General features: G+C 46.1%; 1 protein-coding gene across 2 annotated transcripts in view; it reads right to left on the bottom strand.

Annotated features, from left to right (window-relative positions):
* The window catches only part of LOC140458481 (nuclear receptor ROR-alpha A), a 915,004-nt gene that overhangs the window by 77,376 nt on the left and 819,272 nt on the right, over positions 1-18,356 (bottom strand). For both annotated transcript variants that reach the window (XM_072553141.1, XM_072553142.1), the window contains one exon: positions 7,239-7,324. In XM_072553141.1, coding sequence (XP_072409242.1) covers positions 7,239-7,324 — 86 coding nt within the window. The remainder of the gene's footprint in view (positions 1-7,238; positions 7,325-18,356) is intronic.

The following is an 18,356-nucleotide window of genomic DNA, read 5'->3' as shown; positions in this document are numbered from 1 at the left end:
CGGCCAATGCTCTGACCAGGATCATAAGAAAGTGCAGAGAGTTGTGAACACAGCCCAGTCCATCATAGAAGCCAACCTTCCATCCAGTGTCTCCATCTACACTTCCCACAGCCATCATCATCAAGACCCCTCCCACCCCGGTTATAATCTCTTCCAACCCTATTCTGTCAGGCAGGGGATACAAAAGCTTAAACACATGGACCAACAGATTCAAGAACACCTTCTTCCTGCTGTTTTCAGACTTCTGATTGGACCTCTCAAATTTCCCATTTAATGTTGACCTCACTCTGTGCACCTTCTCTGAGCTGTAACATTGTTTTCCTCGCTCTGTTCTATTACCCTGATGCACTTTGTATGGGGCAATCTGTCTGTACTGCACACAAACAAAACTTTTCACTGTACCTAGATACATGTGACAATAATAAATCAAATCAAATCAAATTGAAAACAATGTTATTGTATGGTTTTATTGCTAACGTTTGGTATTTCAGGATTTGTCCAAATGGATGCTGTGATAATCCATATCAGCTGGATTCAAAGGTGGGTCAATAGTAACGAGGGAAGTCGAGTCTCAGTGGAGGTTCAGGGACAGCCCGTGTAGAGTGAGTGGTCTCTGGGTGCCTCCTCCTCAGTGAGCTGGCATGTTGGAAGGGGCTGCGGCAGCGAGGGTGAGATGGACCCATTCTGCTCGGTTCTGGAGAGTCTCAGTGAAGGTACCTTCTCTACCTTGTTCTGGATGGATGTGAGACTCTCAGCATTGGTGCACAGTCCTCACCACACCGAGAGGATTCAAGAGCCAGGTGCGAAACAGGTCATCGATCAGCCCTCTGTCGACCAGAGCTCACTATCAAATGGTGCAGGGTAAAAAACTTCAGGACTGAGATGTGGAGAAAGTGCTTCACCCAGACAGTGGTGAGACTGTGGAATACTCTGCCACAGAAAGCAGTCAAGGCTAAAACACTGTATTGGAAGGAGTTGGATGTAGCCCTTAGGGCTAAAGGGATCAAAGGATATGCAAGAAAATTGTGTACAGTTCGCTCATCTAGAACGCCATGCTCATCTAGTTCCTGTACAACCCTGCGTTATAGAAAAATCGTGCTTTAGAAACAATGCTTAAAGTGTTGGCGATGTACTCGCGTTACCGCCAACGCACGTTTTAAAAGTTCGCACTTTGGAAACAATGTCCCCAATTCGTCAATTGCTTCCTAGCGAATTTGCGTTAACAAAACGTGCGTTATAGCAGCACGACCGATACACGTTATTGAGTGGGATGATCAGCCATTAGTGGGCGGAGGAAGCTCAAAGGGCCAAGTGGCCTACTCCTATTTTCAACACTTCCAGTGGCTTAAAAGATGGTTGACTGTCTCAGGATGGTCACATTATAGAACCAGAGAGTCCCAGGCCACTCAGCCTTGTGCTGACCCACCGAGCAGCATCCCATCCAATCCCAGACTCCACCCTATCTCTGTATCCCTGCATTTCCCATGGTCAATCCACCTAACCTGCACATCTTTTGGACTGTGGGAGGTAACCAGAGCACCCGGAGGAGACTCATGTCGACACGGGGAGAACATGCCAACTCCACACAGACAGTCACCCGAGGGTGGAATTGAACCTGGTGCTGTGAGGTAGCAGTGCTAACAGTGAGTTACCATGCCGCCCTACTGTGGTAGGATTTGATCTCTGTGATTATATGACGGTATAAGAAACAAATTCGCTCCCACTAAGCTCAGAGATAAAGTGTCTTTTCAATTTGTGTCCATTAAAAATAGTTGCATTTAGAAGCATGCAAGGTTAATTAAAGAGTAAGTCAGTCAGTTGCCCGATTACGGTTCATACTAGCCGAGAAATTCCAAGCCGCGGTGACTGATTTTGAACTGAACTGATTTTGGAGCCAAGCCTTGTAAAACAGTGCTTACAGTTCATATAAGCAGCACAGTTAAACTGGCTTTGCAAACTTTACTTTGACATAACTTTCACAAAGATCAGAGAAATGTGGTTTAATAAACAAGACAAAAGAGTGGGAACAGAGTTGAAAAATTAGATTACACTTTTATTCAGTCAGTCCAGCTCCAGAACATCATCTGGCCTCCCTCTTGATTATTTATTTGGGTTTCTACGGGTAGTCATTAATATTCTGCTCAAGTGGATTACATTGGAGTGGTTTCCAGTTTCAATCTCACAATGGAAGCTGTCCCAGTCAGAGAGAGATATGCTCTCCCAGTCCACAGGGAAGTGCAATCACTGTTAAGCACTTGTTGAAATTGTTTGAATGTCCTTTTGCTTTCACTCCATTCTTGAACCACAGATGAACTCTCAGCACAAATATTAGATTAAATTAGATTCCCTACAGTATGGAAACAGGCCCTTCGGCCCAACAAATCCACACCGACCCTCCGAAGAGTAACCCACCAGATCCATTTCCCTGCCCAATGTTTATCCCTAATTTATTGCTGATGAAGGGCTCCAGCCCAAAACGTCGATTCTCCTGGGATGCTGCCTGACCTGCTGTGCTTTTCCAGCAAAACACTCTTGACTCTGATCTCCAGCATCTGCAGACTTCACTTGCTCCTATCTTTACCCCTGACTAATGCACCTGACACGGTCATGGCCAATCCACCCTGACCTGCACATCTTTGGACTGTGGGAGGAAACTGGAGCACCCAGAGGGAACCCACGCAGACCCGGGGAGAATGTGCAAACTCCACACAGACAGCCGCCCGAGGCTGGAATCGAACCTGGGACCCTGGTGCTGTGAGGCAACATTGTGCCATTGTAAATCAGTGACAAATTGATCTTGTGCCCAAAATATAATGCATATCAAAGAATGAGCAATTGAAGAGAATTGCATTGGTAGGTTACTATTCCTTCTTACTTCAGACTTTATTTACTTGTCCCAACTACAAAGGGGCCTCGGATAATTTTTATTGCACACCATGCTCAATGCAGTTGAGCTAGAAAAAATAATGTTAAAAATCACACAACAACAGGTTATAGTCCAATAGGTTTATTTGGAAGCACTAGCTTTCGGAGCGCTGCTCCTTCGTCAGGTAGTTTCTAGAGCAGGACCATAAATTCCACAGCTACCTGAAGAACCAGTGCTCTGAAAGCTAGTGCTTCCAAATAAATGGACTATAACCTGGTGTTGTGTGATTTTTTAACTTTGCCCACCCCCAGTCCAACACCAGCACCACCACATCATAGAAAAGTAATGTCATTTACCAGTAATTTTGTTTTCCTGACCTGTCAAGCACCCTCTTCTGGGCATACACTGGGTGAACTAATCTTACAGAAGGGTTTAGTCGATACTCACCGAAGTTTAGAAAAAGGAAGGGGGGGGAATCTCATAGAAATCTACCGAGTTCTAATAGGGAAGGTGTTGTGAAACCTGAAAGGTTTCAGAAAAGATTTACAAGGATGTTACCAAGGTTGAGGGCTTGAGCTAAAGGGAGAGGCTGAATAGGCTGGGACTGTTTTCCCTGGCATGCAAAGGCTGAGGGGTGACCTTATAGAGGTTTACAAAATCATGAGGGGTATGGATAGGGTAAATAGACAAGGCCTCTTCCCCAGCTGAGGGGAATTCAGAACTAAAGGGCATAGGTTTGAGGTGAGAGGTGCAAGATTTAAAAGGGACCTAGAGGGCAACTTTTTCACACAGGGTGGTGCGGATATGGAATGCACTACCAGTGAAGTGGTGAAGGCTGGTACAATTACAACATTTAAGAGGCATTTGAAAAGGTAAATGACTGGGAAGGGTTTAGAGGGATATGGGTCAACTGCTGGCAAATGGGGCTAGATCGTTTTAGGATATCTGGTTGGCACAGACAACTCGGACTGAAGGGTTTACTTCTGTGCTGTACATCTCTATAACTTTATGACTGGACAGGGTAAATGCAGGAACGGTATTTCCAAAGATCAGGGAGCCCAGAACCAGGGGTCACAGTCTCAGGACTTGGGATAGACCAACAAAGACTGAAATGAGGAGGCGCGTCTGCACCCAGAGAGAGTGATAAGTCCGGAATTCTCGGAACTAGAGCGCGGTAGAGGCCAAAACATTGAATATTTTCGATAAGAAACTAGATATTGTTCTCTGGGGTAAAGGGATCAAAGGGCACGGGGAAAAACAACAGACTATTGAGTTGGAGGATCAGCCATGATCATACTGAATGACATAGCAGGTTCAAAACGTCGAATAGCCTACTCTTGCTCCTTTTTTGTTTTTAAGGATATCGGAGAGATTAATAGCTGCAGACATTTGTCATTAAGCAGTAGGATTGGTTCCCCAACCTTTACCAGGAAGACTGTCGAGTTGATGCAGAGTCTGATGGGAGACTATGTGGTAGCACCTTTGATGAATATTGGGGTTTTGACAAACAAAGCTGATGTCTGAACGGTTTGTGAACTAATGACACAAAACCGGTTTACAATCAATTTTGTATTTAAAAACATGCTCTGAAAATTGCAAACATACCTTACTGATAATTTGAATTTGTTCACATTAATTTAGCATTTTGAATCAATTTACTGATCTGAACAAAATAAGTAACAAAGGGAAGTAGGAATTTTTAACCGACTGAATTTAAGCAAAGCACTTCTGATTTAAACGTTTTGAAATTACGTGCTTCATGCAGTTCATAGAATGTTACAGAGGCCAACCCATCGAATCCATGGAAGTGTCTTCTCCACAATTAAACTCGACTCATCCCAGCCCTCAGTCTCACAACTTTAATGTTTCTTTTATAAGAATCTCCTTTGTAAAAACAAAATTGTATATTGGGTCAGGGCAGCATCCATGGAGAGAAAGCAAGCTAATGTTTAGAAATGTTAGTTTGCTCTCTCTCCATGGACGCTGCCTGATCCACTGTGATCTCTGGCATTTGGTGTTTTCAGTTCAGATTCCAGCTTCTGCAGTGAGTTGCTCCTTTACTGTATATGGGTGCATTGTACCAACCTGTTGTGTCATTCAATGTCATCATGACTGATCTGCAACTTGCTCTGCCTTTGTCCCCATCACCTGATACTCTTAGTTCACAAGGAATTGTCAATATTCTAAGCAGAAAGATAATCTGCCTTACAGTTCATGAACTTCACGTTGAGCTAATAGCCTGCTATGAGAGATTTTATCAAATGCTTAACGGAAGTCTGCATTCACAACAACCTGGGGCATTTCCTGACCACTATTTCAATTGCCTCATCAGACATGGCCCATTGTCTGTAAACCTATGCTGGTGTCTGCTTCAACAAGAATGAGGGGTGACCTTATTGAGGTGTAAAAAATCATGAGGAGCATAGATAGGTTGAATGCAGGTATGTTGCTCAGGGATGGGAATTGAAAACTAGAGGGCATGGGTTTAAGGTGAGAGGGAAAAGATTTAGGCAAGACCTATAAGTTCCAAGGTGAGAGGGAAAAGATTTAGGAAAGACTTATAAGTTCCAAAACAATGCAACTAATTACAAGGATGTTGCCAGGGTTGGAGGATTTGAGCAGTCGGGACAGGTTGAATAGGCTGCGGCTGTTTTCCCTGGAGTGTTGGAGGCTGAGGGGTGACCTTATAGAGGTTTATAAGATCATGAGGGACATGGATAGGGTAAACAGACAAAGTCTTTTTCCTGGGGTAGTGGAGTCCAGAACTAGACGGGCATAGGTTTAGGGTGAGAGGGGAAAGATATAAAAGGGACCGAAGGGGCAACTTTTCCACACAGAGGGTGGTACGTGTATGAAATGAGCTGCCAGAGGAAATGGTGGAGGCTGGTACAATTACAACATTGAAGAGGCATTTGGATGGGTATATGAATAGGAAGGGTTTGGAGGGATATAGGGCAGGTGCGACTAGATTGGGTTGGGATATCTGGTCGGCATGGACGTGTTGGACCGAAGGGTCCGTTTCTGTGCTGTAAACCTTCAGGACTATGACCTGAGGGGCAATATCTTCACGCAGAGAGTGGTGCAAGTATGGACTGGACTGCACTGCCAGAGGAAGTGGTTGAGGCAGGTACAATAACAACATTTAAAAAAACATTTGGATAGGTACATGGATGGGATGGGTTTAAGAGGATTATGGAACAAACGTGGGCTATTAGAACTCGCCGAGTGGACACCATGGTCAGCATGGACCAGTTAGGGCTGAAGGGTCTGTTTCCATGCTGTATTACTCTATGACTATAACTGTGTGGGAAAGCCTTCCACACGCAAATTAAATTTTTTTAAACCTTTTAATGGCTGTGTTTAATTTGTGCCCTCAATCATCTCCCAAACCAACCAAAATCATGCTTACTGCTCTTATCTCAATTTTGAAGACATCAGTTAGGTCAACACAAACACAACTTCGGACATTTTCCATATCTAATTGTTCGGAGATGGTATTGCATAACTCTGGGATTTGAGCACAGGTCTCCTGCCTCAGTGATAGGGTCACAATCACTGTGTCAAAAACTTTCCTACATTTTGAATTCCACCGTTATCATCAACATTTATCTCCCAACCCCTACTGTCAAACAGATTATCTGCTCAGTCATGCCATTCCTGTTTGTGGGAACTTGCTGTGTCCAAGTTATGTCCAGCTACTGCAGTTTATCGTGTTGTCAAAATAACTCCAAAATCTAGTGCGCTTCCAATTAAACCTGTTGGATCATAAACTGGTGTTGTGTGATTTTTAAACTTTGTACACCCTAGTCCAACACTGGCATCTCCAAATCAAAATTAGACATTTTTCAAAAGCACTTTGGCTGTGAAATGTTGCATAAACAATTTTCCATTCATGCTGTCACATTCCCTTTAATAATCATAGAATTCCTACAGCGGGGGAGCAGGCTATTCAGCCCATACCAACCCTCCAAAGAGCATCCCACTCAGACCCACCCTGTATTTCTCTTGGTTAAACCACCTAGCCTGCAATCCCTGGACAATTTAGCATGGCCAATCCACCTAACCCAAATGTCTTTGGACTGTGGGAAGAGACCCGAGCACCTGGAGGAAACCCACGCAGACACAGGGAGAACGTGCAAGCTCCACAGAGACAGTCGCCTAAGGCTGAAATCGAACCTGGGTCCCTGGCGCTGGGAGGTGTTGACGTTAACCACTCAGCCACCCCATTCTAGGCTTTCTTGCATGGATAATTCCTTCTTTGCGCTGATTTACCAAAAACACTAAGAAATTCCATAACACTGACCCTCCACATTTTTTCACGACACTTTCCCCAAATTCCTCAATGTTCCACAAACAGCGGGCTATTACCTACCTTGCAGCCTTCACATGTAATGACGCCATAATGGATTCCTGACGATTTATCTCCACAGATCTTGCATGGGATAATTTCAATTTGAGCTGGAACAGAATAAAACATGTTTGATCACAACCTTAGTTTTTATGTCCTTCAAACCAAATCTTTTCTCACCACAGAACAATCTAATACCCTGCTAAACATTGCCCATGTAAAAACGTCACTGTGAAACAATATGGATAAATTGATGGCTTTCAAGATTTCTGAAGTTGTCAAGCCAGACAGTAAGCTTTTGTTTAATGCAGAACACCCTGATCGACAGTGTTAGGTAACTACTCGTTTTTAGTTAAGAGACAAAATCACGGGGTCAGATTGCTTCTGGACATTTGGCGAATGCATGAGGGAGCAGAATTGAGGATGAGCCCCAATAGTGTTGATAAATTCTAGCTAAACAAAACCACTTCTCTTTCAGAACGATAGAGTGGCCTAGATATTGCATCAGCAGAGAAGTGGAGACAGCCACCATTCACCATCACTGGAATGGAAGACAAATGGCGTTCATACTTAACTTCGACATGACGTTATGAATACGTTTTAGAATCCCTACAGTGCAGGAGGAGGTCATTCAGTCTGCACCAACCTTCCAAAGAGCACTCCACCTAGACTCACTCCATCCCTGTAACCCTGCATTTAGCAAGTCCAATCACCTAACCTGCACATCTTTGGACCGTGGGAGGAAACCCAACACAGGGAAAACATGGAAACTTCACACAGACAGTGGTCCAAGGCTGGAATCGAACCCGGGTCCCCGGTGCTGTGAGGCAGCACTGTGCAACCCCTACTTGAGTTGCTCTCAATAATTCTCAGCTTCTGTGAAGTGGACTCTGTCGATGTTCTCTTAGAGGCAAATCAATGCAATCACTAAGAGCTCTCATGCTTACACATTTTGTTTTCATGTAAAAATGTTTGAAAACATTAAACTATTGTTGTGGTTCTGTTCGCCGAGCTGGGAATTTGTGTTGCAGACGTTTCGTCCCCTGTCTAGGTGACATCCCCAGTGCTTGGGAGCCTCCTGTGAAGCGCTTCTGTGATCTTTCCTCCGCCATTTGTAGTGGTTTGAATCTGCCGCTTCCGGTTGTCAGTTCCAGCTGTCCGTTGCAGCGGTCGGTATATTGGGTCCAGGTCGATGTGCTTATTGATTGAATCTGTGGATGAGTGCCATGCCTCTAGGAATTCCCTGGCTGTTCTCTGTTTGGCTTGTCCTATAATAGTAGAGAACAGCCAGGGAATTCCTAGAGGCATGGCACTCATCCACAGATTCAATCAATAAGCACATCGTGCAGGTAACTACAACACACCTGACTCTCATGGACTTACTTCTATTTACTAAACCTTCCTTCCAAACATATTTCTTACTGTGAGAGCAGGTCACACTCACAATCCCATTACAAACAGACCGCACCTACACCCCCGTTACAAACAGAGCACACCCACACCCCCATTACAAACAGGCCACACACCCATCTCTCCATTACAAACAGGCCACATCCATAGCTCTATTACAAACAGGCCACACCCACATCTCTAATACAAACAGTGCACACCCACACCCCATTACAAACAGACCACACTCTCATCCCCTTTACAAACAGACCGCACCCACATCCCCATTACAAACAGACCATACTCTGTGCAGTGACTGTAACAAGGTCAGCCAGGTGGACCTCATAGAATATGGGTTCCCTGATTGGGGCTGTTAATCTGGTCCAATCAGGGAGCCCTGGCTGACAGATCTAAACAGGAGGGTCAGGGTCAAGGATTCTTCACGTGTGAATGAAGAATGACTTAGTGATGGGATACCGGCCCCTGTGGAGCTGTTTCAGCAGACAATGGAAACAATTTCACAAGGTCTCCTCCGGTCACCATATACCGACGTGACGTGCTTAAAAAAAAGGGAAAAAAATTAAAAGGAGGGTCAGGGGTTCTTACACTCTGGGCGCTGACTCTGATGAGGATGTGCCAGAGTCAAGGTCTCTCCACGTGTACATAAGGGGTGACTTGGTAATGGGACACTGGCCTCTGTGGAGTTATTTCAGCCGGACTCCTAAATGTAAGCACTTGGAATCATGCTTGTTACTTTGCCTCAAAGTGTGGTGCTGGAAAAGCTCAGCCGGTCAGGCAGCATCCGAGGACCAGGAGAGCCGACGTTTCGGGCATAACCTTGATCTGAAATGACAAAGAGCCTATGCTCGAAACGTTTTGACTCTGATCTCCAGCATCTGCAGTCCTCACGTTCTCTGGGTTGTCACCAGATTGCCCTGACATATCAGCTGTCTATCTGCTCATCTCTCAATGACCAGCTCTGAGTTACATTCTTTTTTAGATTACTTACAGTGTGGAAACAGGCCCTTCGGCCCAACAAGTCCACACCGCCCCGCCGAAGTGCAACCCACCCATACCCCTAACCTAATACTACGGGCAATTTAGCATGGCCAATTCACCTGACCTGCACATCTTTGGAGTGTGGGAGGAAACTGGAGCACCTGGAGGAAACCCACGCAGACACGGGGAGAATGTGCAAACTCCACACAGTCAGTCGCCTGAGGTGGGAATTGAACTCGGGTCTCTGGCGCTGTGAGGAGCCATATGTTGCAGGAACACTCCATAATATTTTGTCATTGGAGGCAAGTTAGAGATTCACTTGGCTAACTCATGGGATGATTTATCGAAATTAGCTTCACTGGTCAGAACTTTATTCATTACCGTCTGGAAGAATGGGGGTGGGGGGTGGGGGGGTGATCTTATTGAAGCATACAAGATTCCAAGGGATCGATGTGAGAAGTTGTTTCCACTAACAGGGGAATCTCAAACAAGGGTATACAGTTACAGAATAAGGGGTGAAAAATGTGTTGCTGGAAAAGCGCAGCAAGTCAGGCAGCATCAAAGGAACAGGAGAATCTACGTTTCGGGCATAAGCCCTTCTTCAGGGCTTATGCCCGAACCATTGATTCTCCTGCTCCTTTGATGCTGCCTGACCTGCTGCGCTTTTCCAGCAACATATTTTTCAGCTCTGATCTCCAGCATCTGCAGTCCTCACTTTCTCCTACAGAATAAGGGGAACACATATTTAAAACAGAGATGTGTCTGATACATTCAAAACATCTCTCATTGTACACAGCACAAACACACTGTTTGGGATGTGGTTGTCAGTCCCATGGTGAGATCCCTATTTGGGAGGTTAAACTGGAACCAGTCACTGGCCTGAATGTATAACCATCGCTAACTTTCTGCGACAAGACATTGATGACTCTCCCTGGAACTGGCAAAGGAGTCTGATCCGCTCCTCAGGTCAAAGAAATGCTCAGTTTGCATTTTCTCTCCCTCTACTATTTCCTCGCCCATATCTCCTTACCCTCCCTCCTCTAGCTCTCTTCCTTCCCTCCCTTCCTCCACTCAATCTTAACCCCCTTCACCCCCAAGACTTGTCACCGTTCTCGTCTCCTCAACCCCCCCCCCCCACCTCCTCCTCCTCCTCGTTTCCTCAATCATTTTCTGGCCTTCTCTCCTTTTCTTCTCCGCACCTCCCCCTCAAAGGACCCTCTGTTCTCAGTCCAGTTTGGTGGTGCTGGTGGTCTCTTGGTGGCCCGGCGTGGCACTCTCTCGACCCGGCGTGGCCTCAGCGTGGACACTTGGCGTCAAGATGATTCCAGATCAGTCTCCCAAGCTCGATAGTCTCAAGGTGCAGCCTGGAGTCAGGGCCCGGTGCGGCCTGGAGTCAGGGCCCGGTGCGGCCTGGAGTCAGGGCCCAGTGCGGCCTGGAATCAGGGCTCAGTGCGGCCTGGAGTCAGGGCTCAGTGCGGCCTGGAGTCAGGGCTCAGTGCGGCCTGGAGTCAGGGCTCAGTGCGGCCTGGAGTCAGGGCTGGTGCTGCCTAGAGGCAGGGCCAGGTGCAGAATGGAGTCAGTGCTCAGTGCGGCCTTGAATTAGGCCCCGGTGCGGAATGGAACCAGGGCTGCTGTTGCCTGGAGGTTAGGTGCCATTGTGGACTGGGCTGGAAGGACTGTTATTCTGAAAACTTTTTATTTCTTTATTTTTCTAATTCTTTTCTCCCTGAGAATGTGGATGTAAGAGTCTGTACCTAGGCATCGTGAGTGCCGATTCCTCATGTGAGTACATGAGGCAATGAAGCTAATCCTAAATTCTAACTCCACACAGACAAGAATGTACGAAGTTGGAAGTTACGTTTCAGTCGCTCGCATCTGCAGTGCCGTATGGATCTGCTCTTGGTCAATTTGATTGTGGTCTCTACTCCATTTTCCTGCCTCACCCCCACCACGCACAAATCCTCTGTCGACTTAATCAGTCCCTCAACCGGGAACGACCCAGCCAATGCAGGGGCTGAGGAAAAGAATTCCACAGACTAACAATCCTCCAACAGAAAAATATTCCTAAGTCCTAAGTGGGAGATCCCTAGGTTTTGAAACTGTGACCCTTCATTCTGGATGACCACAAGAGGAAACAGTCTCCCGGCATCACCCAGTCAATCCCTGCAGGGCAGTTCCTATTAAGATCCGGCCAGCTTTCTTTCCTTCTGCAGTTACAAGGAGACAGCAAGAGGTGGCAGTGTAGCTCTGAAAACGGTGACTGAGGCTCCCATAGGGCAGCTGCAAAGCCCAGTTGGAAAATGTCATTCGGTTAAGCTGTAGCTTATGTGCAATTTGCATTTGCAAAGTTGCAAGTTGCAAATCTGACAGCATGCTAAAATCGCGAGGTTTCATTTCGTAATATTGCAGCTCAAACACCTGAGTTGAGCCCAGTGTCACAGATGTCACCCGAGAAGCTGCTGGGAACCAGGCTGAAGAAAAACACACTGATCTGTTAAGAACACATTCCCAAGTTCCACGTGGTGACATGAGAACTCAGGGTCGCTAGATGGCTTTTTCTGGGTTGGACCTGCTGCAGGTAACTCAGTGGTAATTACTGGGTCATAGAGTCATGCAGCACGGAAACAGACCCTTCGATCCAACTCATCCATGCCGATCAAGTTTCTCAAACTACACTCGTCCCATTTGCCTGCCTTTGGCCCATCTCCCTCCAAAGGTGGCCTCACCAATGTTCTGTACAACCGCAACGTGGCATTCCAATTCCTTTACTCAATGATGCAAGCACTGAAGGCAAGTGTGCTGAAAGCCTTCTTTACCACCCTGTCTGCCTGTGGTGCACATTTCAATGAACTATGTGCCTGAACCTCTGGGTCTCTATGTTCTATAACAGTATTCAGGGCCCCACCATTAATTGTATAAGTCCTGCCCTTGTTCGTCTTACCAAAATGCAACATCTCGCATTTATTTAAATTAAACTCCATCTGCCACACTTCAGCCCTATGGCCCAAATGACCAAGATCCCATTGTGGTCTTAGATAACCTTCCTCACTGTCGACTACACCACCAATTTTGGTGTCATCTGCAAACTTACTAGCCCTGTTTCCTATATTCTCATCCAAATCATTTGTATAAATGACAAACGACTGTGGACCCTAATGGCTTGTAAAGGTGTCTTTTTAAATCCTTGTTCAGAGATGTTATGAATCACCTCTGGAGCAGGTGCGACTTGAATCTAGCCCTCCTAGTCCAGAGGTAGGGTAGCTACCATGGAGGTGAGTCACTGTTATTGCTGCCATGCCCTCTAATCAGCGATGAAGCCGGCCATTCTCCTGCTCCTCGGATGCTGCCTGACCTGCTGTGCTTTTCCAGCACTACACTCTCACCTCTAAGCAGGTCCATTACCAACAGCGTAACTAACCAGTGTGACACCTCAGATTACAGAGTTGCAATTCCTCTTTCCCAGTTGACTGACTGTGTATTTCCAGAGCTGAGGAACGTGATGACAGTCTTCAGTTTGACTAGCAGGAAGGCGAGATTGAAGCCTCACACTCCCTAGAGACGAAATGGACAAGCACAGAAATGGTTTGACCAAAACTACTCAAGTACGAAAAGTATCGGTTCCAAAACTGCAGCAGCTGCCCCTTGTTGATCCTGGTTAATATCGCTACTCCCTGAAGCTTTTAAAAGTTCCTGTCGAAAAGTCTGCCTTGAATTTTCATCGCCACTCGCTGCTCTCTATCATTGCAAAGAGGGGAAAAAAAAAGCAGCTTGCATTAGAGTTGCAAAGTGTCTGTGTCTCTGCCTCAACTGTCCGAGTGTGGTGCTGGAAAAGCACAACCGGTCAGGCAGCATCCGAGGCGCAGGTGAATCGACATTTCAGACATAAGCCCTTTATCTGCAGTGCTCACTTTCTCACTTTTTTGTTGGTCAAACCTGAGAAATATAAATGGTTCCATCCCCAGCACAGAGACAGTGCACTTGTCACAAGTAGTCCCCAACCTACGTCTAACCTGACAGCTGCTCTATGTTCTATTCCATGTAATATTGGCACATTCCAGCCTGCTGGTGGGGGCCACAATATCAAACTGTCAGGAAATCAAATCAGGGATGCTTCCTCGTGTTTGAGTGAAAGTTTATGAGTTCAAGTCACACTTGAGCGTGTGATACTGGCTGATATTCCAACCCATGATTGAGGGAGCTATCAGAGGAGGGAGTGCTACAATGTCATGGGGCATATAATATCTGAGGGGCAGTATGGATCTACACTGTTGGAGGGGCAGTGCAGAGGGAGTGCTGTACTGTCAGATGGCAGTACAGATGGAGTATTGCACCGTCACATTCTCTGTACACAGGGAGTGCTGCACTGTCATAGGGGCAGTCTGGAAGGACTGTTGCACTATGAGAATGGTAATACCTTATTTTACTCTTTCACAGCATATGAGCATCACTGGCAAGTGATGTTGTCCCCATGTATCTACTGCCCTTCCCCTCCTCGATGGTAGAGGTCATGGGGTTTGGATGGACATTTATTGCCCATCCTATTGAGGAGGTGGTTGTGAGATGCCTTACTGAATGGTACACATGCAACCTCAATGCTGATTAAAAAGGGAGTTCTCAGTTTATGACAGAGTGACAATGAAGGAAGAGTGAAATATTTTCAAGCCAGGATGAGTCTGAGGAGAACTTGCAGAGACTTGCATTCCCACATGCCTGCTGTCCTTGCTGGTCTGGATGGTAGAGGCTGTAGGGTTGGTGATGTTGGATGTTAATCAAATTTGCTGTCTTGTCCCAGATGCTGTCAAGCTTCTCGAGTGTGGTTGGAGCTGCACCCATCCAGACATGTGGGGAGTATCCCATCACACTCCGGACTTGTGCCTTGTAGATGGTGGAGAGACTCTGGGGCGTCAGGAAGTGAGTTACATTCCGTAAACTTCCTAGCCTCTGATCTGCTCTTGTAGCCACTGTGTTTATAAGGGCTGATTCAGTTAGTTTCTAGTCAATGACAACTTCCAAGGTGTGGATCATTGGATAAGATCACTGAATGTCAAGGGGAGATGGTTAGACTCTCTCCTGTTGGACGAACCCATTGCCTGACACTTGTGTGGCGCGAATGTTGCTTGCCACTGATCAACCTGAGCTGCCTGTTGTCTGGGTCTTGTTGCAACCAGACTTGAGCCACTTTGAGGAGTCATTAATGACACTCAACAGGGTGCCACTCATCGACAAACCCTTTAAACTGATTTGTTCATGGGATGTGTGGGCATCACTGGCTAGATGAGCACTTATGACCCACCCAAATGAGCTGCCAGAGGGAGTGGTGGAGGCTGGCACAATTGCACCATTTGAAAGGCATTTGGATGGGTATATGAATAGGAAGGGTTTGGAGGGATATGGGCCGGGTGCTGGCAAGTGAGACAAGATTGGGTTGGGATATCTGGTCGGCATGGACGGGTTGGACCGAAGGGTCTGTATCTGTGCTGTACATATCTATGACTCTATACTGACCTGAAGAGGTTGACGCTGAGCTGGCTTGTTGAATGGTTGCAATACTTGGGGATGTCAGCACACCCACAATGCTCTGAGAGAGTTCCGCGATTTTGACCAATGACAGCAACTGGGAAAATAACATTGTTTCGAGACCATGTGACTTGGAAGGAACTTGCAGGTGGGGTTGTCTCCACGTATCGACTGCCCTTCTCGATGGTAAAGGTCATGGGGTTTGGACGGTGCTGTTTAATGGACTCTTGATGAATTATTGCCGTGTATCCTGTCCATGGAGCAATTGTAACAAGGTCAGCCAGGTGGACCTCGCAGAATATGAGTTCCCTGATTGGGGGTTGTTAATCTGGACTAATTAGAGAGCCCTGGCTGACATACGGAGTCGAGAGTGTGGTGCTGGAAAAGCACAGCATCCTCAGGTGCTGCCTGACCTGCTGTGCTTTTCCAGCACCACACTCTCGACTCTGATCTCCAGCATCTGCAGTCCTCACTTTCTCCTATAAGGACAGGAGTGTCAGGGGAGGTTCTGTTCGCTCTGAGAGAGCTGGATCAGTGGCAAAGATTCTCCACAAGTAAATAAAGGGGGACTTATGAATTATTTCAGTGGAGTTATCTTAGTACGCACTGCTGAGCATCAGTGTTGGAGGAAGTGAATCGTGTTGGATGGGGTACAAATCAGGTTGGATGTTTTTCTGTAGATGGCGTCAAGCTTCTTGAGATACACTCATCCCTTGTATTTCACTGGATTCTGATTTGAGCTTTGTGGATGACAGACAAGCTTTAGGGAGTCAGGAGTAGAGTTACTTGCCTCTGACCTGCTCTTGCAGCCATCGTGTCATACGGCTGGTTCAGTCCAGTTTCTGGCCAATGGTAACCCCTAGGATGCTGATGATGGGAGACTCGGGTGAAAGGGGTGGTGGTTAGATTCCGTTGTTTAGAATATGGTCATTACCTGGCACCATGCGGCTTGAAAGTTACTTGCTGTATCAGGCCAAACCTAGAGATTGTCCAGGTCTGGGTCAAATGGGACAGGAGGATTTCAGTGTCTGAGGAGTCGTGAATGGTGCCAAATACTGTGCAATCATCAGTGCACAACCCTATGTCTGATCTTATGATGAAGCATAGAACATAGAAAAATACAGCGCAGTACAGGCCCTTCGGCCCTCGATGTTGCGCCCACCGAAGCCTACCTAACCTACACTAGCCCAATAACCTCCATATGCTTGTCCAATGCCCGCTTAAATGACCATAAAGAGGGAGAGTCCACCACTGCTACTGGCAGGGCATTCCATGAACTCACAACCCGCTGAGTAAAAAATCTACCCCTAACATCTGTCCTATAAGCAGCTGAAGGTAGTTGGGCCTAGGACACTACCCTGAGGAGCTCCTGCAGAGACGTCCTGGAGCTGAGATGATTGACCTCCAACAACCACAACTGTTGTCCTATATGCCAGGTAGGACGCCAACCAGCAGAGAGTTTACCCAGATTCCCCACTGACTCCAGTTTTGCTCAGGCTCCTAGACGCCACACTCTCCTCTCTCCCCTGGAATTCAGCTGAGTGGCCCTGGCAGAACCCAAACTACACGACACTGAGCAGGTGTCGCTTGGTAACACTGGTGGCCTTTTCCATTTCTTTGCTGATGAATGAGCGTAGACTGAATGGGCAGTAAATTGGGTCTGTCCTAAAAACAGAAATGGCTGGAGAAACTCAGCAGGCCTGGCAGAATCAATGGGAAGAAAGCAGAGCTAATGTTTCAAATCCAATGACTTTTCATCAGTGGCTTCTCACTCCAGATTGAGCCAGAGGAGGAAACACCCTCTTACATTATCAGTCGCATCTTATTCACCTCAACTAGATCTCCTCTCATTCATTCAAACACCAGAGAGTACAGGCCTAAACTGCTCAATCTCTCTTCAAAAGACAAACTTTTCAACCTCTGGAATTAATTCAGTGAACCTTTTTGGAACGGTCTCCGGTACAACTACATCCCTTTTCAAGTAAAGGACCAAAAAATGTACAGACACCACGGATGCAATCTCACTAATACCTCACGACTTGGGAGATGCCGGTGTTGGACTGGGGTGTACAAAGTTAAAAATCACCCAGCACCAGGTTATAGTCCAACAGGTTTAATTGGAAGCACACTAGCTTTGGGAGTGAGGCGCCTTCATCAGGTGGTAGTGGGTCACAACCAAATGATGAAGGAGTTTCGCTCCGAAAGCTAGCGTGCTTCCAATTAAACCTGTTGGACTATAACCTGGTGCTTTGTGATTTTTTTAACTCACTAATACCTGGTACAATTGCAGTGACACTTTCATACTCTGTTCCTTTTGCAATAAATGCTGAAATTGCACTTGCTTTCTTCAGTGTCCTGCTCATTACTTTTCCCTCAATCAACATCATTAAAAACGGATTAACTGATGATTATGTTTGTGCCACCTTGCTGTGTACTAATTGCTTACAGTCCAACTGCGATCACTCTTCCAAAAAGTATCTCTTTAGTTGTGGTTCACTTCGAGAGATCTTGAGATTCTGCAAAACGCTGTGTCAGTGAAAGCTATTTCTCATTTTTGTTTTCCACGATTGAAATTTCATGACTTTCAATAAAGAGCCCAACTGTCAACTCAGATCAATCAGCATCTACCATTTGAATCAAAATATTCAGTAAGTATGCGTCATTTGGTATGAATCGAACTGACAGTGTGTGTACGAAATATAATCAGAACATTCTCTCGTGTTCCTGTTGATACAGCTCGGGTTTAGTCAGCTGGAGAGAATTTACCAACTTGCATCACGACCATTGAGCCCACTGTAACCTCTATTCCTTCTCCATAATGTTTCCTTTTCAGCAGCACAGCAATAACGTCACTGGATTGGCGATCCAGAAAGACATGATAATGTTTCGGGGGTGCAGGTCACCACTGATTGAACTTCACGTCAATAAATGCTCCTGGAGTATAACACTAATTTCAGTGACATTGAAAGCTTCGATTGCTGGCCGTTTATTAATATCCCATCGGGAAAGAAAATTGGCCCTACTTATTGATCTGATTCACAGCCATGTAGATAACTCTTCATTGCATCATTTCAGAAGACAAAGTTCAAGGGAAGGGTAGGGAAGATTGGTTTTGCCAATGATGCCCACATCCATTAAAAATAAATTATCTATTGAATTCCCTCTTAGAAGATCATGCTCAACCTGTTCCCACCTTTCATAGAAACCTTCCAGTGTGGAAGCAGGCCATTTGGCCCA

This window comes from Chiloscyllium punctatum, chromosome 33, assembly GCF_047496795.1.
Source record: "Chiloscyllium punctatum isolate Juve2018m chromosome 33, sChiPun1.3, whole genome shotgun sequence".
NCBI lineage: Eukaryota > Metazoa > Chordata > Chondrichthyes > Orectolobiformes > Hemiscylliidae > Chiloscyllium > Chiloscyllium punctatum.
The sequence above is the reverse complement of the archived record's forward strand: the minus strand, read 5'-3'. Positions and strand labels throughout refer to the sequence as shown.